We start from the raw sequence: 27,790 nt of genomic DNA, 5'->3' as shown, positions 1-27,790 counted from the left end.
GCCAAGAGTGTGCAAAGCTGTCATCAAGGCAAAGGGTGGCTGCTTTGAAGAATCTCAAACATAAAATATATTTTGATTTATTTAACACTTTTTTGGTTACTACATGATTCCATATGTGTTATTTCATAGTTTTGATGTCTTCACTATTATTCTACAATGTAGAAAATAGTAAAAATAAAGAAAAACCCTTGAATGAGTTGGTGTGTCTAAACTTTTGACTGGTACGATATACATTTAAAACCCAGGAAATCACATTTTTGACTGCACTATAGGTATTTTAGGCTCGGACGCCGCAATACCGTTTGCCAGCCGAGCGGACTTAGCACCTCTGAACAGAGTGATGGTTGTAATTTGCAAACCAAGCATGGTGAATGAACGGCAGATCAACATTCGGTGCGATGTGTGGTCGTTTAGGATTTACCCCTATGTGATCTCACTCTCTAAGTGATCTCAGTCAGAGAGAGAGCAAGACAGAGAGAGAGAGAGAGACAGTCAGTGATCTTACCCTTGATGAGTCCTTTCTCCTGTAGGATCTGTAGTGGAGGTCTCTTCAGGATGAGTTTCTTCAGTCTGCTCCGAGCACGCTTCCTCTCTGTGTTCTCCAGGTTGGAGGCAGAGCGAGGGACTGCAGCAGGAGGGAGGGAAAGAATGAGAGAAAGGGGAGAGAGGGAGAACAAGAGAAAGAGAGGAGGGAGTGCACCACCAGAGGAAGCACATGGTCAGCCACAGCACAAGAACAGCACCCTTGGAGCAGTGGATGGAGGAGAGACTCACGTGATGCTTTACATCCCCCTCGACTGTCCTCCTCGTCTCCACTCTGGTCCAACATCTCCACACTGCCCGCCTTCCTCAGAGAGTACATTAGGACATTCTCCAGAGGATTCTCACGGTTCTACACAGCAGAGAAGAGAATTTCAACTGGTGCCAGATGTCTTTGGTTTTTGATCGTAAAAAAGGACCCCCCCCGACACACACAAACGCACACAAAGTGAGACTCACCAGCCTGTCGATTACACTCTGGAGGGTGTTGAACCACTCTCTAATCAGTGAATCTGTCTCTGACTGCAGTAGGAACTCATTCCCTGTCACCGTCCTCAGCTACCACACAGACAGACAAATACCATGGGTTAGTCCCAAATCAAACACTACTTCCTAGGCAGTGTAGTACTTCTTGTGGTGTATGCTACTTCTCCCAAAAATTGTATTTCCATTCAGTCAATTCGGGAAATGAATTTAAATTGCAGTGAGAACGAATGGTGATTTTCAATTCTTAAAGTTGAATTTTTAAGGCATATTGAATTGACTGAGTTGAAATTGAATTGGCTCCAACTCTGGTGCACACAGCTACAACACATACACAACTTCCTCTCAAAATTTCAGTAGGACTAAAATATCCACATTTGACTTCCCCAAAATACAGGGTGAAATAAAGTGTCTTAAAAATGTAATTTAAATTATATCCAAACAAAAAAATGGTGGTTTGAGGGACATTGTGAAATGTAGAGGAATGGGGATATGCTAGGAAAGTGACTCCCTCCCTTCCTACTCCACTCCATCCCTCCCTCCTGGTGTGTATCTGACCTTGAAGACGTTCTTCTTGCTTGACAGATTGTTGGCCCACTGTAGCTGAGCTCCTCTTAGGTCTACACTGCTCTCTGGACAACTGTTCCCTGGTTTCTGGAGAAAAAAAAAACACACACACACACACACAATCATTATTATAAGTGATACACTTATAATCTGGGAACCCAGAAACACAGCTGGCCAGCTACAGATTTTCTGTCACTGTTGGATGATTATGAAACTTCAGAAGCTATTTTGAATACATTTTCTTGGTACTAGAGTCATTAAATACACATTGCGGGGAGTTACTGCTTTCAATGTTGGGCCAAAATGTTGTTACAAGGTTTTCATAAGACAGTGACGGTATATTAACAATCTGTCATGGGAGACTAATATATTGTTAACTGTAGTTATCATGTTATCAAACATTTGTGGGTTTATGTGTTTCAAGGTGCATAACACTGTCTTACCCAGCTGGAGGGGGTCTGAGATTTGGGATCCTTGAAGAAAACCAGACTATTCCCAACCAGAACCACCCAGGATGGATTCCAGTTTTTCCTAAAACATACACCAAGTCACATGGTCAAGAAAAACTCCTGGGACTGAGAAAAAACTCCATCTTACATGTAGTATTAACATCAATCCCTCCAAGATGAGCCTGTCTTACCTCAGCTTCCTGCCTCCCTCTGCTATCTTGGTCTTATTCAGCAGACCTGCCTTCTCCAACTCCTGGGGATGGGCGAGATGGGGAGAGTTGATGGTGTTATAGAGACATTAGAGTGATAGCTAACTAGTAGTGAGAACATTAGGGTCAGTGGAGACATGGAGACATTGGGTGGGGGAGGAGGGTAGAGTGGGGCATGAGATAGTGGGGGCAGTAGCAGTGGGTGAGGCAGATGGCCTTTGGAGACAGGGGACAACAGGGACAGTGGAGAAGAGACATGGAGGAGGAAGGTAGAAGGTGTGATTCTCACTGGTGTGGAGCTGTCATTGCTGTCTGGAGAGCTGGCTGGAGAGGGAGGCTCCACCACCACACTGGTCACAGGATAGGAGCAGTCTCTGCACTGCTGATCCAGCTAGGAACACCACATACAGACTGTTACATCTAGACAGATATAGTGTCTATGTGTGTGTGCGTGTTTCTGCTTGCTTGTGTGCATTAGTTTGAGTAGAGGTTGGTGGCACCTTAATTGGGAAGGACGGGCTCGTGGTAATGGAGTGGAATAAGTGGAAGGGTATCAAATACGTCAAACACATGATTTCCATATGTTTGATGCCATTCCATTTACTCCGTTCCAGCCATTATTATGAGGCCTCCTCCCCTGCTGTGCACCCAGAGGCATCATGTCCATAGAGGGCACATGCCCCCTCAGATTTGTCCTGTAAAAAATAAATAAATAATGTAATTTAAATGTGTTAATGTTGTTGTTTCTCTGTTATACTACTAGCCACCTAGCAATTTTATGAAGTTGGCTTTAGCTAGCCCAGATAGGTTTCTTATCTCCCAACCTCATAACTAGCTACCAAGACATTTCTGTGACAATCGTCGAAAGGAGTAGACCAAGGTGCAGTGTGGAAAGTGCTCATAATGATATTTATTGTAACTCAGAACACTAATCAAAATAACAACACAACGCAAAACGAACGTCACGTCTGCAGGCTTTACTGAGCAGTACAAAAACAAGATCCCACAACTGAAGGTGGACAAAAGGGCTGCCTAAGTATGATTCCCAATCAGAGACAACGATAGACAGCTGCCTCTGATTAGGAACCATACTCGGCTCAACACAAAGAAATAGAAAACATAGAATGGAACTTAGAAATTTACCACAGACTGCCCACCCCACACCCTGACCTAACAAAATAGAGAAATAAACCGTCTCTCTCAGGTCAGGGCGTGACAATTTCAGGCAATCAATCAAGTTCAAGTAGCTAGCTTGTCTAACTATCTTAACTTGCATGTCTGCTGGCAAGGTTGGTAGACTTTAAAAAACCAAGCAATAACTAAATGTACTGAATAAGACTCACATTATTTTCAATATTTTACCCAATTTTTTTTTTTACATAGAATTAAGCATAATGATAATGGGTCTAGATTGCAGGAAAAAAGCTGTTTCAGGTGTTTGAAGTGGAAAATTTCTCCTCCTTATGGATATGGGGCATATTCCCCCTCCGGGCCAACCCAAAACCATCCACACATACTTAGAGGCCCCTCAGATTTTTGAGGTGCATGATGCCCCTCTGTGAGCCTGTGTTTTTCTGTTTGTATGCTTATTCATGTGTGCATGTGTACGTGTGTGTGTGTGTGTGTGTGTGTGTGTGGTGTGTGTGTGTGTGTGTGTGTGTGTGTGTGTGTGTGTGTGTGTGTGTGTGGTGTGTGTGGGGGGGGGGGGCCTGCCTCTGTGCGTGCCTGTACAGTACCTTGCCGTTTTCAAGCAGTATCATGGATCGTGAGTGGCTGAGCTGCTCTGTCTCATGACGCAGTAGGGCCTCCTTGTTTTCCGTACTGAAGGCTGTTGTACTGATGGTGTCTGAGGATACTGCTCGCTGCATACTCTACAGGACACCAACACAGAGGGGAAGACAAGTTATTCACTCTGTGTGTGCGTATCAGACAAAAAAAATGGAGACCTACAGTACTGGGTTAGGCACGGCATCAGCAAGAAAAAAAGACTGCCAAAACTTTGATACACTCCCAAGTGTACTGTGTGTATATTTGTTGTATTTGATTTACAGACTATCTTTTGCTATCCAGAACCTGCTTAAAGCCATTTGATATGGACCCTTCTCATAGTGAGTTTGGCAGCAGGTAGTTTAGTGGTTAAGAGTGTTGGACCAGTGAAAGGTCACTGGTTCGAATTCCCGAACCGACTAGGTGAAAAATCTGCCAATGTGCCCTTGATCAAGGCACTTAGCCCTAATTGCTCCTGTACGTCGGTCTGGAGAAAAGCGTCTGCTAAATGACTAAAATGTCAAATGTTTGGCAGAGTCGCTCACACACACACACACACACACACACACACACACACACACACACACACACACACACACACACACCTGTGCCATACCCCGACACACACCCCAGGGGTCACTGGCCCAGAACAGTGAAGTCCCTTAATGCTCTGTTATTCTCTGTTGATACTGAGCCAGATGGTAAACTAACCCAGTTCTGTTTTGATCAGCTTTGTTTCACTCCACTTCACATGGGCTGAGAGACAGGAGGCTGCTGCCACTGCCTATGACACACAACTCACGACCCGACACACAAATCACAACCTTACGACACAAGCAGTGTCTGTCCCAAACGGCTCCCTATTTTCTATATAGTGCAATACTGTTGACCAGAACAACCGGATTGTGCCATAGAGATGAAAAATAAATACCCATCTTGATGTGTGCCATCTTTCCATGATGAGTGGTTGAGGATTTGTTTTGGAGCCAGATCTGCTAGATAAGGTTCAGGCAAACAAGGCACCTGCCTCTATTCTCACTGTGAGGCAACATGTTGCTGTAACACTGGAGTGCAACATACCACCTGACATCACAAGATGACATTGTGTAACTGGATTCTTGACTGGTGTTATAAAGAGGATCGGAACACATAAGAATGCCTCAGACATTCTAAAGCCTGTTTGGCACCATGGCCCCATCTTAGCTTCAATTCCTGAACATCTGATCATGAGAATTGGAGAGGTCTTGTCACTGCCTTATGTGCCAGAAGGTACGAAGAGGATAACTAAGCAAGACTGCTTGCTTCAGATAGCCCCAATAGGGGAATTAGTTTGTATACTGTAGGTATTGTTGTTTTACACATCAACTGTACTTTGACTTCCTTGTTTGATGCCAGGAAGTTATTTCCCCTGTAATCATCTGTAAATTCCATTTCAATCAAATCTCACCTGTTCCAGCTCCCAGCCACTGTCAGGCTTCTGGCCGGTGAAGAGGAAGTCTGGAGATAGCTGGATGATAAGAAGAAGAAGAAGAAAAATACTTTATTGATCTATTTCCTTACAGTCCATGTATCTTTTGCTTTCACTACACAGGCATATTAAAACCAACACTGGCCTATAATTGCCAACACAATAAGCAACACTTAAAAGCATGAATACACACTTTCCTTTCCAAACATTCCAGTTGACTTGCCAGCACATCATATTTCACCACTCATCCTGATTATGAAAAACAGGATGCAGATTGAACAGTAAGCAGAGCTTGCAAGCATACACACACACAACACTCACGCCAACGGCTGACAGTTGAAACTTTTCTAATGAACGGCATGACTGAGTGCTCTCCTTACCGCACCACAGTTAGATAGCATTGTCACCGTTTAAACCTAACGTTCTGCTGACGTGCATGCTGTCATAGAACTGGGACATACACACACACACATGCAGGTACAGTCATAATGATCAGTTATCTACCGATCGCGAAGATGACAGCACTAACATGAGCCTATATGCTAACTGATGACACATAACAGTAGTGCTGTCTTTCCGATCTCACACACAAATGTAGAGGGGGTTACGACTCTTAACTTACAGACACACTGTTATTCAGCTTGTAGACCTCGATCAGATGAAAGTCCAGATTAAAACAAAACTGATATGAAGTGTTCCCTTGTTAATCCATTTGAGAGTTAGTCCCCCCCACTGTCAGTCAGTTGAAGTAGCTTTCTGATACACACTTTTTTTTTTTATCTCGAACAAAGTAAATACAACCCCAAACCACTTCTGCCCGTATGTCCTTCTCTCTCTCACCAAACTTCCCCTTTCTATAAGGAAGCTAACACTATCAGCATCTACAATCGCCCTCACTCTGCACAACCAGGAAGCCATGTGCCAGACTAAGAGAGAGACATTATCATATCAACAATATAACAACACTAAGAGTTACAACAGCACAGAGACTTATTTTAGCTCCTGGAATTGAGTTCCTTGAATGCTCTTATCTTTATAGTTACCATGGTGACCAATAAGTCAGTTGGGGTTGAAGTTAAATGAGGCCCAGACACAACTTGACTTTACAGTACTCTGTGGTTATTCCTGTAAGTACAGTGTAACAACTATTGTAATTGCTCATTGTTACACTGTACAACCCCTACAGATGTCGGATCTTAACCTGATCACTCTTGTCACAGAGAATTTTCCTACTGCATCAGGAAATTCAAATGAGCCTCATGAGTCCCTGAAAAATATCAGTTATCTTTCTCTCCATTCGGGAGGAATCGAGTCACTGGCATCAAGGCATGCTATCAAAATAATTGTCTCTCTCGCTCGCTAAAATGCTAGGCCTAGGTCCTATTACTGCAACATTCAAATGTACAAACATGTACCTGAAATCCAGCCATACACATCAACAACCTTTGTTTAATATACAGTTGAAGTCGGAAGTTTACATACACCTTAGCCAAATACATTTAAACTCAGTTTTTCACAATTCCTGACATTTAATCCTAGTAAAAATGCCCTGTCTTAGGTCAGTTAGGATCACCACTTTATTTTAAGAATGTGAAATGTCAGAATAATAGTAGAGAGAATGATTTATTTCAGCTTTTATTTCTTTCATCAAATTCCCAGTGGGTCAGACGTTTACATACACTCAATTAGTATTTGGAAGCATTGCCTTTAAATTTTGACTTGGGTCAAACGTTTCGGGTAGCCTTCCACAAGCTTCCGACAATAAGATGGGTGGATTTTGGCCCATTCCTCCTGACAGAGCTGGTGTAACTGTCACGTCCTGACCATAGTAAGTTGTTATTTTCTATGGTAGAGTGGTCAGGGCGTGACAGGGGGTGTTTATCTGTTTTTGTATGTCTATGTTCAGTTCTAGTTTTTGTATTTCTATGTTGGTCGTTGTTTGGCATGACCTCCAATTAGAGGCAGCTGGTTGTCGTTGTCTCTAATTGGAGGCCATATTTAAGTTGATGTTTGTCCCACCTGTCCTTGTGGGTGATTATCTTTTGAGTAGTATGTATTCCTCTCTGCGTCACGGTTTGTTGTTTTTTTGTTAGTTATAGTATTTATGTATTGCATCACGTTTCACGGTTATAATAAATATGTGGATCAAAAACGCTGCATCTTGGTCTGCTCCTTATTACAGCTGTGACAGTAACTGAGTCAGGTTTGTAGGCCTCCTTGCACGGACATTCTTTTTCAGTTCTGCCGACACATTTGAGGTCAGGGCTTTGTGATGGCAACTACAATAGCTTGACTTTGTTGTCCATAAGCCATTTTGTCACAACTTTGGAAGTATGCTTGGGGTCATTGCCCATTTGGAAGACCCATTTGCGACAAAGCTTTAACATCCTGACAGATGTCTGAAGATGTTGCTTCAATATATCCACGTAATTTTCCTACCTCATGATGCCATCAATGTTGTGAAGTGCACCAGTCCCTCCTGCAGCAAAGCACCCCCACAATATGATGCTGCCAACCCCGTTCTTCACGGTTGGGATGGTGTTCTTCGGCTTGCAAGCCTCCCCCTTTTTACTCCAAACATAACGATGGTCATCATGGTCAAATAGTTATATTTTTGTTTCATCAGACCAGAGGACATTTCTCCAAAAAGCACGATCTTTGTCCCCATGTGCAGTTGCAAACCGTAGTCTGGCTTTTTTATGGCGGATTTGGAGTAGTGGCTTCTTCCTTGCTGTTCGGCCTTTCAGGTTATGTCAATATAGGACTCATTTTACTGTGGATATAGATACTTTTGTACCTGTTTCCTCCAGCATCTTCAAAAGGTCCTTTGCTGTTGTTCTGGGATTGATTTTCACTTTTCACACCAAAGTACGTTCATCTCTAGGAGACAGAATGCATCTCCTTCCTGAGCAGTATGACGGCTGCACGGTCCCATGGTGTTTATACTTGCGTACTGTTGTTTTTACAGATGAAAGTGGTACCTTCAGGCGTTTGGAAATTGCTCCCAAGGATGAACCAGACTTGTGGAGGTCTACAAGGTCTACAAGGTCTTGGCTGATTTATTTTCCTTTCCCGTGATGTCAAGCAAAGAGGCACTGAGTTTGAAGGTAGGCCTTGAAATACATCCACAGGTACACCTCCAATTGACACAAATGATGTCAATTAGCCTATCAGAAGCTTCTAAAGCCATTACATAATTTTCTGGAATTTTCCAAGCTGTTAAAAGGCACAGTCAACTTAGTGTATGTAAACTTCTGACCCACTGGAATTGTGATACAGTGAAATAATCTGTCTGTAAACAATCGTTTGTAAAATGACTTGTGTCATGCACAAAGTAGATGTCCTAACCGACTTGCCAAAACTATAGTTTGTTAACAATACATTTGTGGAGTGGTTGAAAAACGAGTGTTAATGACTCCAACCCAAGTGTATGTAAACTTCCGACTTCAACTGTAGCTTAATAACATAAGATAGATATTGGTCTCCACTAGGGCTCCGACAATGTCATGTGTATGCTTAGGTCAAAATTGAGTTCAATGGTGGCCTGGGGTGGTTAACAGTTCGGGCTGCTGCCTTCAGCGCACATAAAGGCCTACCTTGTCGGCATAAGTATGATTCCGGCCCACGCCGGCCCACGCTTTATTTCTATTGTAGACTATGGAATGCTTGTCAAATAGATAAATCACCCTTAGTCTGTTCAAAAAGTACTAAGTTGTTCCGGTTAGAGGTGACCAATAATGGTTGTTATTAAGATTAGCTGTGCTTGTACATTTTGCATGTATTGCGATAATCTAGTGTCACCGATGGTTGCAATAGGCCCCTTGTTATTTTATGATATTACAATACATTCTGTAGGCTACCCGTTAGCCTATCCTACTGTATCTAGGGAGTTTTTCCTAGCCACCATGCTTCTACATCTGCATTGCTTGCTGTTTGGAGTTTTAGGCTGGGTTTCTGTATAGCACTTTGTGACATCGGCTGATGTAAAAAGGACTTTATAAATACATTTTATTGATTGATCCATTGTCACATAATGCAAGGTGTGAAAACCGATAATAGCCTACTGTTTGTGTTTCCCTGGCTGAGTTGATGAGCTGATTTGTGCCATCAGTTGATTGACAGATGTAGGCCTACTGTAGAACGATACATTTTCCTCCAGTGTGGATGCTCGTCCACGTTTTATAGCTATGTATAATTTGTAAATATAGTTTTGGTCTTTGGTGTGGATTGAAAGCCTGTATTGTGCGGCTTTAATATTTCATTTCGTAAAGCTGACAGGATGTTTATGAATTTGAGCCTATCCAAAGACGATTTCGTTGGGCTGAGACACTTTTCTTTGATGTAAAAATTATAAGACTATTGCCTGCCGCCCTGTACCTTTTGGACTCTGACCTGGTTTATGAACTTCTGCCTGTCCTTGACCTGCCTCTTGCCAGCCCCTTGTTTTTCAATAAATATCAGAGACTCGAACCATCTGCCTCCAGTGTCTACATCTGGGTCTCGCCCTGTGTCGTTATAACTATTCATTTTACTTCTTGAAAACATTGAAATATAAATTAAATGAACTTGTGGGCCTAATGTAGACCCAGGCTGGTCATATTGCCCAGTAACTCAGGAGGCTCAGGAGCCAAAGAGCGCTGCTTAGACCACTGCCCTGCGGCAGCTCACAATGCTCTAGCAAGCACTAAAGAATACTATGAATACTGATGATACATAGGCATGTCATTTTTTATTTTACTTTAAGCCTTGCCCAAACCATAGCCCTAACCTTAACTATTCTGAATGAATGGGTAAAGTGTTCATTTTTGAGTTGTTTCTGTTTTAACCCTTTAAGCATGCAGAATTAATGCGTCAAAAATAGAAGATCATCCATGAGTCAAATTGCAGGGGGTCGGATTTGAACCCATGCCGACACTGGCATATGTGTGCCGGAGTCAGTGACTGTAACCGCTGGACCCACAAGCACTGAGGAAACCTATAGTTTATTCTACCTATTGTTTTTCTTCAACATACAATAAAACAATTGACCTGATTTTGCCTAACGAAAAATACATCTACCCCCTACAAATACGTCAATTTATTTTAATCCACATAAGAATTCACACAAGACGCTGCAGCCTGCACGTAGCCTCAGGCGCGGACTGGGACAAGAATTCCACCCTGGAATTTTAGCCACACCACCCCATTTCACTGTGCACGCCGCCAACTCACAGCCCCTGGCAGGCAACCAGCTATACACACACACCCAATCCCCACACACCCTACTTAGACACAGGTAGTAGTGCTGATACATAACATTGACAATAGAGTAAAGCGTTTCTAAACCATTTCTGTACCAATGACTGTTGAGACATGGTGGTTCTCCTCTTTTTTAACCAGCTCATGTTTAAAACAAATACAATATGTAAAAACCCCACTGAAGATACAACTCACCACTATAACTGTGCCTCTGCTCGTCCCTGTTGTGCTGTCTATCTATCTCAGCATCTTCTCTGCTGTCACTCTGTGCTTCTTCTTGTTCTCTGTCTGTCTGCCTGTCTGTCTGCTTAAGCCTTATACGTTATAAAAGCCAAACTAACGACTTAGGCTATATCGCAAATGAGTGTCTGTCATATGTGTTGCTCTGAATCAACACCTATCGGAAGTGTTAGTTACTACAGGGCTCCAGAGTCCAGACTAACATTTTTCCCTGGTGTCACTGGTGCCATTAACTTTTACAGTTGGTGGCATCAACCCATGAGTAATAGTTTTATGAAGTCATTCATGATGCTTTATTAAGAAATGTAATAAATAGGCTACTGAGGTCTTCAAGAAATACCTGGTTTCATCTAACACGTCCAAGCAGGAATCCATCACTCAAGATATTTTGATGTGCAACCTAATCCAGTAATTGTCATGAATTTTGGATTGACAATTATTGACTATTGTTGCTATATTTTACTGTTCAAATAGGACTCCAGAATATTTTTGTTTGTTTTGTTCAATGTCTGTAATGGTAATTTCTTATCTAGATTGGGATGAAAGTCGTCAGGAAGCCTTGCGGTTAGCCTTGCGCCAGTAACCGAAAGGCCTCTGGTTTGAATACCCAAGCTGACAAGGTGAACAATCTGTCTATGTGCCTTTGAGCAACGCACTTAAACCTAATTTGCTCCAGGGCAGCTGTACTACGATGGCTGACCTGTAAAACAACACATTTCACTGCAACTATCTGGGACTGCCCATTTTTTAAATGTACAACTAAATCAAGTCAATCGGGGGGATTTAGTTATTTTTGCCAGAAGGGCATGGGCCGGAATCAAACCCACACTGACACGGTAGGCCTATATGTGCATGTCGAAGGCAGATTTTCTAACTGCTAGACCACCCTAGGCCTCGATTGAACTAACCTTAGGATCGCTAGAAACCTTAAGATGTCCTCTGAAGGCCCTCATCAGCTCAGCCAGGGAAACACAAACTGTAGCCTATTATGGGGTTTGACACCTTTCATTATGTGACAATGGATAGAGTTAAATGGGTAGCCTAAAGAATATGGACAAATATGGCCCCACTGGTCCAAATGACTTGACTGCCCCCGCATGCAGAGAAAGAGAACTGCGGGTTTTTGATGAACGTATCTAAATCACAAGGCTCATTTGAACTTCCTGATGTGCAGGAACATATTCCGCAAAAAAAGACTAATCAAATTAAGATCGGACATCTGTAATATAAGTGCATTTTGGGTCAGAGCTTGTTTACGGATGGGGCCAAAGTGTTACCAAGACAACTTGTGGAGTCTTGGTGCCATGTCTATCCATACAGCTCTGCTTGAGTGTTTAAGGCCTGCGAGACTCTCACTGTCAACATTACATTATTAAGTAAATAAAGAAGTACATGGTGAAACTAGGAGGATGTACAGTAGACTAGTTAATAATCCCTTTTTTTTTATTTAGTCTAACACTAATCTGGAACATGAGGTGTTATTCTGGCTCTGAGCCCTAGATGGTGCTACATTCAAAAATGGTCAGAGTAGGAGTGCTGATCAAGGATGTTTTTCATTATGATGTAAAAAGGAAAAACTGATCCTAGATCAGCACCCCTATTCTGATACTCTGCTTCTGAGCAATGCTGTCTGAGACGAGACGGCCTACACTGGCGACCAGGAAGTATGGTAGAGTGACTTTCATAGAAATAGAATAACAAGTGACATCAATAAGAGATCATATCTTTCACCTACCTTGACTAACCGATGCCCCCGCACATTGACTCTGTACCGGTACCCCTTGTACATAGCCTCGCTATTGTAATTTTACTGCTGCTCTTTAATTATTTTTTACTTATCTATTTTTTACTCAACACTTATTTTGTCTTAACTGCATTGTTGGTTAAGGGCTTGTAAGTAAGCATTTCACTGTAAGATGAAATGTGACAAATATGACAAATACAATTTGATTTGATTCACCTGGTCAGTCAATGTCATGGAAAGAGCAGGTGTTCTTAATGTTCTGTATGTCTATGTAATGATACTGTAGTAGGGTTGAGTGACACTAACTTAGCCAGCTGTACATCTGTATATGGAGATATTTATCTGTGTAATGATTCTGTGATAACTAAATCTTGTTTGTGTAGCTAGAATACTCAAGCAGGAAATAGGGTAGAGTGGCGTTAAGCCAGTCAAAAGTACATCTCTATGTATTGATACTGTGATGCTCTGATTCTGTGATGATAACATAGCTATGTGACAAGATAACACATCCTCAGTGATACAGTACACCACTTCTCCTCTGAAGCCTCTCAGTGTCTTCAGGCATACTGCTATAGGCCACAAGAAATCAAATGAAGATCATTACCCTGTGCATGCCATACAGGCGGTTGAAATTGTAACCATTTGTATAGACATTAGGACAGATAACGTGTGACAGGAAACAGAGCCTGTAGGTGGGCCTACCCTGTGCATGTTGCCATTTCCTGTGCCTGGAATGGGTAATGACAGGTTGTTGGTGTCCTGTGGAAATGTCTGTGGCTGCATCGGACTAGCCTATAGCAGGGAAGAGAGTATAGGTGTTAGTTTCAATGTACATCTGTCCCACCATTTTTCATTGCTAGCAATACTAACATGTGTTGATAGACTCTATTGTCCCAATAAATAGTACTGTTTAACAATAAGTGGGCTGTTCTAATTAAACATAAGACCCTACGTTCTATTATGTCTGTTACCCGGCTGGGGGTGCGTTCGCGGGCTCTGCGGGGGGGTTTCCAAGACCTCTCCTTGGTAACGGTGTTTGCATAGAAACATCGCCCTGTGGTGGGGTCCGAGTACTGCTCCCATAGGTCCAGCACCTGCAGAGCCACAATGGAAATAAGTGTATTACTTTTTGGTGTCATCCTCTATGATATCATGTATGCACGTTGTGTTGGCTATGTGATTTAAAAAATATATATAATGGTTTGAAAGGAACTCTCACTCAAACCTAAAAACATATTAGTTAGCCTATTTTAGGTTAAAAAAAAAACAATACGTTTTTTTGCCTCCATCAGAATAAAATGGTGAAATAAACAAACAAAAATCACCTGTAGTGGTCGCTGACCGGGGGCAGGACTGGGGGGTTCTGCTTGGCTCCGCCTCTTTACCTGATGTAGGGCAGAGTAGAGAGGAGAACCCGTCCACATCAACATGAAAACGTGGCTTATAGAAAACCTTAAGGTCACCAATGTCTACTAACGCTAGTGAACGGGTACATAATGTAATGTAGGATATAAGGAAGCCATCTATTGCACTGAAATAGATTGAAAAGTAAGGAATATATTAATTCTACTAATGATGGCTGAGTGGCATGTGCAACCTACAGATTACACCAGTGTTTCCTTAACTAGTTGGATTTGACAATGGAGTTGTGAAAACTGGGGTTATGTCAGTAACGTCAGGTAGCCTCTAGATGCAGTTGTAATAAACAGACCAGTTTCAGTTATCTTCCTACAGATGTGGCTCTATCTTTTGAACCGTTTAAGCTACAAAATATTATGACCACATCACTTAAAGATAAGACTCTCAGGAACAAGTACATTATGTGTCTGTTTCCCTCTACAATGCCCACAAGCCGTACAGGACTCATTAGAACAGAATGGACAAGACCAGGCACCAGTGGCTACCCGTCATTCATGTTTTGAGCCCCACATTTTTTAGGGGGGAATGCTTGTCACATTTTTTAGGGGGGCTTTCCTGTTTTGTATGTTATTTTGGCATTACTACGTGTCACATGTCAGTTTGGAAACAATGTAAATAATATATATATGTATCATTGAGTTAATAAAGCCGCAGAAAGCACTGAGCTAGGCTGAAACACCTACATTTTGGATGTAGGTGTTTCAGCGTAGCTCAGTGCTTTCTGTTGTGGTGGGGCAAGCCAGCAGAAAATATGGAGTGTTGCGGCTTGATTGGCTCAGTGTTCTGTCCCTCATGGGGACACTATGTCACCATCCAAGTCTAACATGCTGACCAGACCGCACGCGCCATCACACGCATGTTGATTTGGTCCCCCCACACCAGACGCGATCAGGACACGCAGGTTGAAATATCAAAACAAACTCTGAAGCAACTATATTAATTTGGGGACAGGTCAAAAAGCATTAAACATTTATGGCAATTTAGCTAGTTAGCTTGCTGATGCTTGCTGATTTGTCTTGGGATATAAACATTGGGTTGTTATTTATAAATGCACAAGGTCCTCTACCCCAACAATTAATCCACAGAAAAAAACGGTAAACCGAGTTCGTTTCTAGTCATCTCTCACTCCTTCAGGATTCTTCTTCTTTGGACTTTATATGGCAGTTGGCAACCAACTTTAAGGTACATTACCACAACCAACTGGGCTGGAGTGTGGACCTCAGCTCATCTTTCAATCACCCACCTGGGTACATGCTCCTAAAAACCAATGTGGAGATGGGAGAGGCAGGACTTGCAACGCATCGAGCCTCACAAATACAACAAAGTTCTATTTTAGTGCTTGGCTAGGCAGACGCTCGCTGATGCGCGCGAGCAGTGTGGGTTCAATGATTGAATAAGATGTGTACATTTATTTTGCAACGCTCGCGCATGCAACGGTTGGCATGTAAGGGTAGAGCTAGAAGATTCAAGCCCCTTGGGTGCTGCCATAGAGTTACATTAGAAGTGCCCATCCAAGAAGGCTCAAGGTCACTGGCCACAGATAAAATTACGTCAAATTACATTATATCTACAGTAGCTTTGATTGGACATGTCAACATCATACTTTCAAAATCTTAGCTAGCAGTCATCATCATGAATCAAGTCGACAATCTACTGGCAAATCCTTTTTAATCCTTGTCATATGAAGAGAAATAATGAAGATAAATGATTGATAAAACATATCGGTGCTCATCGGCCATTGGACATAAACATTATACAACAAGTTGGAAATCGCAAATTCAACAATGAGGGGTTTGGAAGGAATCAGTGTGGCTAACTGCCAGCACTGTAAAGCAATCATTAGCCTGCTATTGTCACATCCTGACCATAGTAAGTTGTTATTTTCTGTGGTAGAGTAGGTCAGGGCGTGACAGGGGGGTGTTTGTCCGTTTTTGTATTTCTATGTTTAGTTTCTAGTTTTTGTATTTCTAGGTTGGGTTTTGTTTGTCATGACCTCCAATTAGAGGCAGCCTGTTGTCGTTGTCTCTAATTTGAGGCCATATTTAAGTTGATGTTTGTCCCACTTGTGTTTTGTGGGTGATTATCTTTTGAGTAGTGTGTTGTCCTCTCTGCGTCACAGTTTGTTGTGTTTGTCTTTTCAAGTATTTGGTGTTTTGCAACGTTTCACAATAAATATAAGTATGTGGAACCATGAACACGCTGCATTTTGGTCCGCTCCTTCAGACAGCCGTGACAGCTATTCAGTGGATGTGGCTGTGTGGTTTAAAATGATAAACATTCAACATTGGCCATGCTGTCAATGAAGCATGATTTGTGCCGCGCTCAAAACAACTGTTTACTCAGAACTGAAAAATCTGACTTTAGTGAGTTCAAGACAACTGGGAACTCGGGAAAAACGAGCTATGACTGGAAAAAAAAAACTATAAATTAAACTTTCAGAAATTGGGCCTCTTTCTAGAGCTACGACCTGAAGATCACTGACGTCATCATGATTCAACCTTTATTTTTTCGAATTCCCAGCACCATAAATCCAGAGAATTTCAGACTTTGATGACAAAGTTTGATGACAAAATTTGCCCACGAAGGACTGCCGCGCCACCTTCCTGTTCAAGAGAGCACAGCACAACAAGGTGAGTCCAAAAATGTCTTGTATGCTGCTGTATAAATGATGTAATATGCCAGGGAGATATGCATAAAGTACACTGCTTTGCAAAAGTATTCACACCCCTTGGCGTTTTTCCTATTTTGTTGCATTATAACCTGTAATTTAAATGGATTTGTATTTGTATTTCATGTAATGGACATACACAAAATAAGATCTGGTGCAACCAATTACCTTCAGAAGTCGCATAATTAATTAAATAAAGTCCACCTGTGTGCAATCTAAGTGTCACATGATCTCAGTATATATACACCTGTTCTGAAAGGCCCAGAGTCTGCAACACCACTAAGCAAGGGGCACCACCAAGCAAACGGCACCATGAAGACAAAGGAGCTCTCCAAACAGGTCAGGGACAAAGTTGTGGAGAAGTACAGATCAGGGTTGGGTTATAAAAAAATATCAGAAACTTTGAACATCCCACGGAGCACTATTAAATCCATTATTAAAAAAATGGAAAGAATATGGCACAACAAACCTGCCAAGAGAGGACCGCCCACCAAAACTCACGGACCAGGCAAGGAGGGCATTAATCAGAGAGGCAACAAAGCGACCAAAGATAACCCTGAAGGAGCTGCAAAGCTCCACAGCGGAGATTGGAGTATCTGTCTATAGGACCAGTTTTAGCCGTTCACTACGCAGAGCTGAGCTTTATGGAAGTGTGGCCAGAAAAAAGCCATTGCTTAAAGACAAAAATAAGCAAACACGTTTGGTGTTCGCCAAAAGGCATGTGGGAGACTCACCAAACATATGGAAGAAGGAACTCTGGTCGGATGAGACTAAAATTGAGCTTTTTGGCCATCAAGGAAAATGCTATGTCTGGCACAAACCCAACACCTCTCATCACCCCGAGAACACCATCCCCACAGTGAAGCATGGTGGTGGATGGTGTTTCATCGGCAGGTACTGGGAAACTGGCCAGAATTGAAGGAATGATGGATGGCGCTAAATACAGGTAAATTCTTGAAGGAAACCGGTTTCAGTCTTCCAGAGATTTGAGACTGAGACGGAGGTTCACCTTCCAGCAGGAAAATGACCCTAAGCATACTGCTAAAGCAACACTCAAGTGGTTTAACAGGAAACATTTAAATGTCTTGGAATGGCCTAGTCAAAGCCCAGAACTCAATCCAATTGAGAATCTGTGGTATGACTTAAAGATTGCTGTACACCAGCAGGAACCCATCCAACTTGAAGGAGCTGGAGCAGTTTTGCCTTTAAGAATGGGCAAAAATCCCAGTGGGTAGATGTGCCAAGCTTATGGAGACATATCACAAGAGACTTGCAGCTGTACTTGTGGCAAAAGGTGGCTCTTTCAAAGTATTGACTTTGGAGGGTGAATAGTCATGCATGCTCAAGTTTGTATTTTTTTGTCTTATTTCTTGTTTGTTTCACGATAAATAAAAAAATTGCATCTTCAAAGTGGTAGGCATGTTGTGTAAATCAAATGATACAAACCCCCCCAAAATGTATTTTAATTACAGGTTGTAAAGGCAAGAAAATAGGAAAAATGCCAAGGGGAGTGAATACTTTCGCACTGTAGCTTAAAAAGTAAAGTATGTTGTATCGTAAGCTGTTAGTAGGCCATGTGCCTAGAAACCACATTTGTTTAAGCAAGTCAGCCATATCAGCTATGTTTTTTACAAGGCAGTAAATGAGGCTGAATGAACTGTTTCGCTGACAAACAAGGCTCCGGTGATAGCCAGCAGTAGCAGTGGTAAGGTGTTGGGACTGCTTTTGGGACTCTGCTGTTGGGACAGCTTTATGTAGGCCCTAACAGTTTGTGGGCACCGTTTGTCACCGTTATAGTGCAACTAATGTATTGTTTTGTGTTGTGTTGTGTAGTGGCTTTGCTGGCATGCATCCCATTTTTTTATGCCTCAAAGATTTTCTAATTTAAAATTGTCACTGCTCCGCACTAATTCAGACTAGGGCTAAAATAACATATTCAATGATAATGTACTTTTCTACACAGAAAATCATACACCATTATTGCCTGATGATCCTCTGAACTTCTCAATACATTGCTGATGCATTTCAGTCAGTTCAAACCATTCTTCCTTCAGATTGAAATACTGTCAAAAAAGCTCTCAGACTGATTTGTAATCAGTAGTGGCGCGTGGGTAAAATCACTGAGGAAGCCAAGCCAAGCCAGTAAAAAAGCCATATTACAACCTATGTTGTGATAATTGCGTTGTTTGCTCTATAACCCATTGGTTCATACGCCATCGTGATATACAATAAGGCCGTGACAACAAAATACAACAGTCACACAGTGGAGGAATAAATTCAACTACACATACAGTTGAAGGCGGAAGTTTACATACACCTTAGCCAAATACATTTAAACTCAGTTTTGTATCACAACTGGCCGTGATTGTGCGCTGCCCTATGGGGCTCCCAATTGGCCCAGCGTCGTCCGGGTTAGGGTTTAGCCGGGGTAGGCTGTCTTTGTAAATAAGAGTTTGTTCTTAACTGACTTGCATAGTTAAACAAAGGTTAAATTTAAAAAAGAAGTGAAATACCAGAGATTTTCTGTCTTTTAGTTTAGTGCCATAACAAGTGGTCCGTCGAGCCAGATATACATGGATGGGGATCTCAATTCCTCCACCCTCAATGGCAACCCTCAGCCTGACTCCTCCAGAGCTGGGCCCGGCATATGTGAGGTGGAAGCAAGTGGAACCTTCCCTGTCTCACAGCAAAGTGCAGCAAGCGCACATCCAGCAGTCCAGCAGGAGCTAGGCCTAAAGAGGAGCCTGTTTTGGTTGGAAAGAGCATGAGGGGGAAACAGCCTCCAGCCCATTTGAGAGACAATGAGGTTTACCCCTACAAAACCCAATCTCAGAAAATAATAGTTTTAAGTGCCAAGAGCACAGAAACAGGCAAATGTATACATGTACAACACCAGGCCATACACCTCAGCTCTCAATGCCCTGAATGGACAGCCCCATCAGCTTATTTTTTCTAACTTCACCTTTATTTAACTAGTCAAGTCAGTTAAGAACAAATTCTTATTTTCAATGACAGCCTACTGGGGAACAGTGGATTAACTGCCTTGTTCAGGGGCAGAACAACATATTTGTACCTTGTCAGCTGAGGGATTTGAACTTGCAACATTTCAGTTACTAGTCCAATGCTCTAACTACTAGGCTACGCTGCCACCCCATTGGAAGGTTACCAGGATGCTGAGCTCAAGTGTGGCTCACATGTAGACTGGTTGCTGGGTAAACTGCCACCTGGACCATGATGGGTTGATTGAAAACTGCTTGACTCGTGGTATTATAGGACATGGAGTAGCCTAAACCTATACCCTCCAGAACCTGTCTGACTGGTTGCAGGGACCAGAAGACTCTCCCAGACAACTTCTGTTCTCTACCAGGACAAGAGGGAGGTTAACTGGAAAGAACCACTGCACCTGGGTACGACTAACAAGTTCCTGACCAGTGAACGTGACCACAAACAAGCCAGTTACAGCTCTCCTCGTGGTAAGCAGCAAATTAAACCAGAACAAACAAGTTTAAATTCTATTGTCCTTACTGTGAAGGGGAAGAACACTTTCTAGGCTCATGTCTTGAATTCAAGCAGCTTTCCAGGGAGAAGATCAGGGATTGGATCCCAGTTCAAGGCCTCTGCTGGAGGTGTGGGTGAAAACACTCTCCAAAGTAATGCACCCTAAAAAAGCCATGCAACATCTGCAAGGAGTTGCACCTCACAGTACTACATGACTACATATAGCAAGAGCACAGGATAGTCCTTATGGTCAGCACCGACAAAGCCGAGATGGGGGTCCTTTACCTTGACTGTCCAAACAGTCACCATGAGTAATGTTAAAAGTGGTCAGAGTCATCCTACATCATGGTGAGGAGGCGATGGAGACATATGCCATTCTTAATGACGGCTCTGAACGTTCCATCATTCTCCCTGCTACTACCTTGGGTTAGAGGGTGAACCAGGGTGCTTCTGCCTGACCAGACCCAGTTACTCCCAACGTGCTCCTCATGGGGAGGTGCAACAGCTCTCTGCCCCAAGCCATCTATGCTGACAGTGGTCTTGTTGGTCGACGGCGCTGGTGCCATAGAAATCCTGGCTGACCACTTATGGGCTAACATCGACTCTTCCCAGACCAGTGGCCGGTCTGAGGTAGGGTCAAGATGAGGTCTGTGTGAGATCAAGATCAAACCAGGTGGATCAAAAGCAAAACCAGAAGAGACTGCTTTTGGGTGCAGCTGTAGAATAGGCTTTAATATTTCTCAAACTTTTTTGTTAACTGTCCCTTTAATTGCACGAACCCCCAAGTCTCTCTCCTTATCCTTGTCCTCTAACTGGGATACCGGCACCTGTATCAACTCCTACCTCATTCAGTGCATTTAAAATAGGCAACCTGCCATAACGCCTGCAATTAATAAGTGGACTTCTGTCTGGTGAAGTCCACAAAGCAAAGACTGGATGTAACAAACCATTATATGACTTGCAACATGGTCAAGCAAGTTTATGTTTAAGACAGTTTACTAAAGAACAACTGATTTAGAACCACGGAGTTAACTTAAGTCAGCACAAAGACAACAGGAGCACTCCCTCTGCTATTTCAGTATCATTTCAACTTAAGCATTTAAATATCATCAAATCAACAAGGCTATATATGCTTAGTTTAATACACTGAAACAAACTTAAAAGAACCCCCCAAAAAAGATACAGTGTTGCTAATGTGGTGTGTGTGCGTGCAAGTAAAAGCCAATGCCATCCTCTCTTCCACGTTGGCAAAACGGTTTATAGCTCTGTTATACAGTACACTTTTCGTTTTTGTTGTCATAGGCTACCTAGCTAAAATACTTTCTAGCCTAACTTTCTCACATTGGCAACAATTAACCAGCTAAGTTAGCTAGCTAGTTAACATGAGCCTAAAAGGTCTAGGCTACATCTAGGCTACATATCGAACTTCAATCGTCTCAGGCCAGTGGCACAACATAATAATTTATGGTTAGATCAGAATCGCCGTCATAATCATTAGCCTGTACAGAGAATTAAGTCAAAACCACAAGTCCAAATCCCCATTTGCAGAACTAGGACAACCCACAGTTGAGCTCAGCTCAACGCTGATTGGCTAATTCTTTAATACTTTTCTTATCAAGAAAGGCCAAATGCTTACTGACATCTATCAATCAAACGCTACGACTGCAACATGTCATACTCTTTTGGTTCAGACTGCATCAGATACATGGGCTACATATACTGAGACTTAGGGGTGCTGTTTCCTTCGCTCTGATGATTTTTCCGGTGAGATTCAGTCAATTGCGAATTGACGGGAAATTATGAAAACACAGAGAGACGAAATATGAATTATTTTCTATATTATAATTTTTTTATTGGTCAAATATTTGGGGAAGCCTGGCTTCCCTTGGCATCCATGAATACACACCACTGTTTGTAATAGACTGTCATTGCCCCAATTAAAAAGTAAACATTGGCCATTGATTACATCACTTTTTTTACATGGTGGGATCACAATTTCTTTTAAATACCAAAATAGGGTCACAGGCCAAAACATTTTGGAAACCCCTGGATTATACTGTATAAGACACGCACGTGCACGGACACGCACACACACGGACACATACGACTGCTGTGTCGGTAGTGTACTCCAGGGGAATGCACTGAGGTCTAACATTCTGAGTACTGAGGACAAACTCGTTTTTAATAAATAAACTAGTTTTGTAATAGCACGTAATACTGCATCTCTATAAATACTCAAAATATCAAGAGAGAGGCTGGATTCATGTTCAATTTACAAAACAATGGAAAACAGAATGGAAAACATCGCACACTGCTGCTCATGATCCCAGGTGATATTTATTAAGAACGTTTCGACCCTTAGGTCTTCATCAGGCATCCATATCCCAGGTGGGGGTGGAAGGTCCTATATATAGGGGCAGTACTCACTGACATCACTTCCTGAAACAGGAGGTAACATTTTTTAATTTCTAACATAGTTTCACAATGTTAACATTCAATGTATCAAAATATATGATCATACACAGGGAATGTGATCAATATTTACAGTAAAATACATATAATATTCAATTAGGATGAACATTTATTTCTTTTACATATTGAAACTATAAAAACGGTTTCAAGTCAAACTCCTCATTAAGGCCAAGAGGAGACAGTGTGTTGAGCCTGTGGATCCAGAAAAAATCCGATTTGAGGAAGTTTCCTCTCAATGTCCCCTCTCCTGCGTGACATCTTGACCAGTTCTATTCCAAGGTATCTCAGTGAGCTAATAGGATGTCCAGCGTGTACAAAATGAGCAGCAAACAGATTTTTTTCAAGTACAAAACAATGTCATTGTTCACTGAACTGTGCATGTTTAAATGCATATTTGCGCAACAATCCTTTTGTGTGTGTGCGTGTGTTTCCTGTATCTTAATCTGCCGTGCACTGGGGGTAAAGGAAATTACTGTGGTTTCATGGCAATGACGTGTGTCACTGCTGTTTTACCTTCAATTGACAGGAAACACCTAAATCTGACTCCAACCTAGGATTGCAGAGGATGGGTATATTACTGGAATCTTTCTAAGTTTACTAGTATACTACCAGTATTTTGGTAACTTTCTGGTTTTTGTGGGAATTTTATGAGAGGACATCTGGTGGCCTTTTGGGGTGCTTCAGATTATCGCAGGTGTCTTATCTCTGAAACTCTGTGTGGCCTTATCACATGTAAAATATTTTAAATAATCAAATTAGAGTTTTTTTTATTTATTAAAGAAATGACAAAGCTATAAAACATTTTCCTAAATATAAACCATCAACTTGAATACAATGATGGGTTTTAGCATGAAATATCCTTTACACACTTTCATTTATTTTACTATGTCAATATGTCTTTGTTGTAAATGTTTTGATGACTGCCCCTGCCCCTGACCCTAAGCCTGCCTGCCATCCTGTACCTTTGCCCCACCTCTGGATTACCGACCTCTGCCTGACCCGACCCTGAGCCTGCCTGCCATCCTGTACCTTTCCCCCACTACTCTGGTTATCAACCCCTGCCTGCCTTGACCTGTCGTTTGCATCCCCTGTTGCTGTAATGAACATTGTTACTCTGACACAGTCTGCATCTGGGTCTTACCTTCAAACTCAAACCTGATAGTACGAACTGGCCATGGTGACCCAGCAGACCCGGGCCAGCTGCGCGATGCCATCTCCTCCCAAGGAGCCACTATCGGGAGGCACGAGGAACTGCTTCGTGGCCTTATGGAGGGGGACCAAACGTTGGCTGAACGACATGACCGGGCATTGGGCAGTTTGCTGGAGCAGTTACGCGGGTTGTCTGGGAGGCAGTCTACCACGCTGCTAACCCCACAGCCCCTCAGTAACCCAGCTGCTAGCAGCTCCGTCTCATCGGCCACTCCGCCTTCTCGGGAGCCCCGTTTACCCAACCCGGAACGCTTCAATGGAGAGTTTAGCAACTGACGGGCGTTTCTAATTCAGTGTGCCCTCATTTTCGAGCTCCAAGATAGCTCTCATGACACTGATATACGGGAGGGCCCTCACCTGGGCTACTGCTGTATGGGAACAACAGTAGACCATATGCGTTAGTCTGGAGGGGTTCGTGGGAGAGGTGAAGAATGTTTTTACGCCCACTTCTCCGGGAGAGAAGCTGCCCGGAAGCTGATCCAGCTTCGGCAGGACTCCTGCAGTGTGGCCGACTATGCGGTGGATTTCCGCACATTGGCAACGGAGAGTGCTTGGAACAAGGAAGCACTGTTCGATATGTTCCTGCATGGCGTCTCGGAGGAGGTCAAGGACGAGCTTTCTGCTTGGGAGTTACCTACGGATCTCGATTCCCTCATCACTTTGACCATCCGAATCGATGGGCAACTACAGGAACGACGGAGGGAGAGGAAATTCGACTTCCTCTCATGTCCAGGGATTCAACCTTGCCTCAGAGTTATCCTGGAAGTCCCCGACAATCCCGTTGCCGAGAGAACCCGAGGCTTCCCGACCTTTCCCGAGAGTCGCGAAGATGGCTGAGTCACCGCTTCCCGAACCTATGCAACTAGCTAGAGCTGGGCTATCGCCAGCGGCATGGCAATACAGGATCAACATGAAGAGTTGTCTGTATTGCGGGACTCTTGGTCATTTTGTGTCCTCTTGTCCTTTAAAAAGGTCAGGCTCACTGGTAGAAGCGAGTCCATAGGGAGAACTTTCCTGCTTCCCTTGCTCACACCCCTTTTCATGCCATTCTGCTGTGGGGAATCCAGTCTCAATCTCGCCGGGTCCTCATTGACTCTGGGGCAGATAAGAGCTTTTTGGACGCTACCCTGGCTTCCAAGCTGAACATCCTCACTCAGCCTCTGTCCACTCCCATGGATGTTAGAGCGCAGGACAGGCGCTCTATAGAGCGGGTCACTGACATTACCACTCCCATCAACCTATGGGTGTCAGGGAATCACAGCGAGATTATTCAATTCCTGCTCATCAAGTCTCCTCAGATTCCCGTGGTATTGGGATACTCCTGGCTCCAGTGACACAATCCCCTAATCAACTGGTCTATGGTGCCATCATGGGCTGGAGTCCGTTCTGCCACGCCCAGTGTCTAAAGTCAGTGCAACCTGCCCCAGGACGTCTTCCTGGGGGCTCGGAAGATGCCCCGGACCTCTCCGCCATGTGTTCAACAAGGCCACTTCGCTTCCGCCGCACCGACCATATGACTGCAGGATTGACCTTCTCCCTAGCACCAGTCCGTCCCGGGGACACCTGTACTCGCTGTCGGGACCGGAGACCAAGGCTATGGACACCTACATTGGGGACTCCAGAGCTGCAGGATTTATACATAGTTCATCTTCTCCCACCGGCACAGGGTCTTTCTTTGTGGAGAAAAAGGACAAGACCCTTCGCCCATGCATCGACTACCTGGGACTCAATGACATGACGGTGAACAACCGTTACCAGCTACCACTCATCTCCTCAGCCTTCGAGCCACTCCAGGTGGCCACCGTGTTTTCCAAGCTGGCTCTACGGAACACCTGGTATGGAAATGGGAGGGGGATTAGTGGAAGATTGTATTTGGTCATGCCATTCTGCCTCACCTACGACACTGCTGTGTTCCAGGCTCTGGTAAATGATGTACTCCACAACATGTTGAACCGGTTTGTCTTTTCTACATTGATGACATCCTCATCTTCCCCCGCACCCCCAGGAACATGTGCTCCACGTCCGACAGGTTCTTCAATACCTCCCGGAGAACCAGCTGTTTGTTAAGGCAGAGAAGTGCGAGTTCCATCGCTCCACCATCCCCTTTCTTGGGTACATCATCTCCGCTTTGAGTGTCCAGATGGATTCTGGGAAGGTGAGTGCGGTGGTGGATTGGCTCCAGCCTTCGTCCAGGGTGCAGCTGCAACGTTTACTGGGGTTCGCCAACTTCTATCACCGCTTCATCCGGGGTTACAGCACCCTGGCTTCCCCCCTGTCAGCACTCACCTCTCCCAAGGTTCCGTTCACATGGTCCCCTGCTGCTGACCGGGCGTTCCCGGGACCTCAAACATCGGTTCACCACTGCACCCATCCATGGTTCATCCTGACCCTTCCCGTCAGTTCGTGGTGGAGGCCAACGCGTCGGATGTAGGAGTGGGTGCGGTCCTGTCCCAGCGTTCTGCCCTGGACCTGAAGCTACATCCCTGTACCTTCTCTCATTGCCTCAACGCCACAGAGAAAAAATACAATGTGGGAAATAGTGAGCTTCTTGCAGTGAAGATGGCGTTGGAGGAATGGAGGCACAGGCTGCAAGGGGCGGAACACCGTTCATCATATGGTCCGACCACAAACATCTGGAGTATCCCTGCACCGCCAAATGCCTCAACTCCAGGCAAGCAAGTTGGGCCCTGCTGTTCACACGGTTCAACTTCTTCCTCTCATATCGTCCGGGTTTCAAGAATGTTAACCTGTTATGGCTAGGGGGCAGTATTTTCACGGCTGGATAAAAAACATACCCGATTTAATCTGGTTACCACTCCTACCCAGTAACTACAATATGCATATACTTATTACATATGGACAGAAAACACTCCAAAGTTTCTAAAACTGTTTGAATGGTGTCTGTGAGTATAACAGAACTCATTTGGCAGGCAAAAACCTGACAAGGTTTCAGGCAGGAAGTGGGCTGTCTGACAAGGTGTCGTTCTTCTTGTCTCTGTTTATTGAAGAGTGAGGATCTTAGCTGTCCCGTGACACTTCCTACGGCTGCCATAGGGTCTCAGAAGGCGGTAAAAAGCTGAATCGTGGCTTTGCAGGCTCTGGCTGAAAAAAAGTAGCGCGTTTGGGTAGTGGCTGGTTACAGTACTGTGAGACTCAGGCTCGTGCCCGCGTCGACCGAAAGCTTTGTTTACTTTCCTCAGTTTAGCTAAAAGGAGATTCCCGGTCGGAATATTATCGCTTTTTTACGAGAAAAATGGCATAAAAATGGATTTTAAACAGCGGTTGACATGCTTCGAAGTACGGTAATGGAATATTTAGATTTTTTTGGTCACGAATTGCGCCATGCGCACGACCCTGATTTACCATTTCAGATAGTGTCTGGGACGCACGAACAAAACGCCGCTATTCGGATATAACGATGGATTATTTTGGACCAAACCAACATTTGTTATTGAAGTAGCAGTCCTGGGAGTGCATTCTGACGAAGACAACAAAAGGTAATGAAACTTTTATAATAGTAAAGCTGATATTGGTGAGTGCTAAACTTGCCGGGTGTCTAAATAGCTAGCCCGTGATGCCTGGGCTATGTACTTAGAATATTGCTAAATGTGCTTTCACCAAAAAGCTATTTTAAAATCGGACATATCGAGTGCATAGAGGAGGTCTGTATCTATAATTCTTAAAATAATTGTTATGCTTTTTGTGAACGTTTATCGTGAGTAATTTAGTAAAATGTTAGCGAATTCCCCGGAAGTTTGCGGGGGGTATGCTAGTTCTGAACGTCACATGCTAATGTAAAAAAAGCTGGTTTTTGATATA

The 27,790-nt window shown here is 43.4% G+C and overlaps 1 protein-coding gene across 1 annotated transcript in view; it reads right to left on the bottom strand.

The window, feature by feature from the left end:
* Positions 1-27,790, bottom strand: part of LOC106582667 (rho GTPase-activating protein 15) — a 63,502-nt gene that overhangs the window by 11,660 nt on the left and 24,052 nt on the right. The window contains exons 6-17 of the mRNA XM_014165943.3: positions 14,031-14,090; positions 13,677-13,799; positions 13,408-13,497; positions 5,463-5,522; positions 3,985-4,119; positions 2,538-2,639; positions 2,231-2,292; positions 2,034-2,121; positions 1,582-1,677; positions 1,000-1,098; positions 775-892; positions 506-625 (exon numbers count right to left, since the gene is read on the bottom strand). Of these exons, the coding sequence (XP_014021418.2) occupies positions 506-625; positions 775-892; positions 1,000-1,098; positions 1,582-1,677; positions 2,034-2,121; positions 2,231-2,292; positions 2,538-2,639; positions 3,985-4,119; positions 5,463-5,522; positions 13,408-13,497; positions 13,677-13,799; positions 14,031-14,090 (1,153 nt within the window). The remainder of the gene's footprint in view (positions 1-505; positions 626-774; positions 893-999; positions 1,099-1,581; positions 1,678-2,033; positions 2,122-2,230; positions 2,293-2,537; positions 2,640-3,984; positions 4,120-5,462; positions 5,523-13,407; positions 13,498-13,676; positions 13,800-14,030; positions 14,091-27,790) is intronic.

This window comes from Salmo salar, chromosome 22 (assembly GCF_965601325.2).
Source record: "Salmo salar chromosome 22, fSalSal1, whole genome shotgun sequence".
Lineage (NCBI taxonomy): Eukaryota > Metazoa > Chordata > Actinopteri > Salmoniformes > Salmonidae > Salmo > Salmo salar.
The sequence above is the reverse complement of the archived record's forward strand: the minus strand, read 5'-3'. Positions and strand labels throughout refer to the sequence as shown.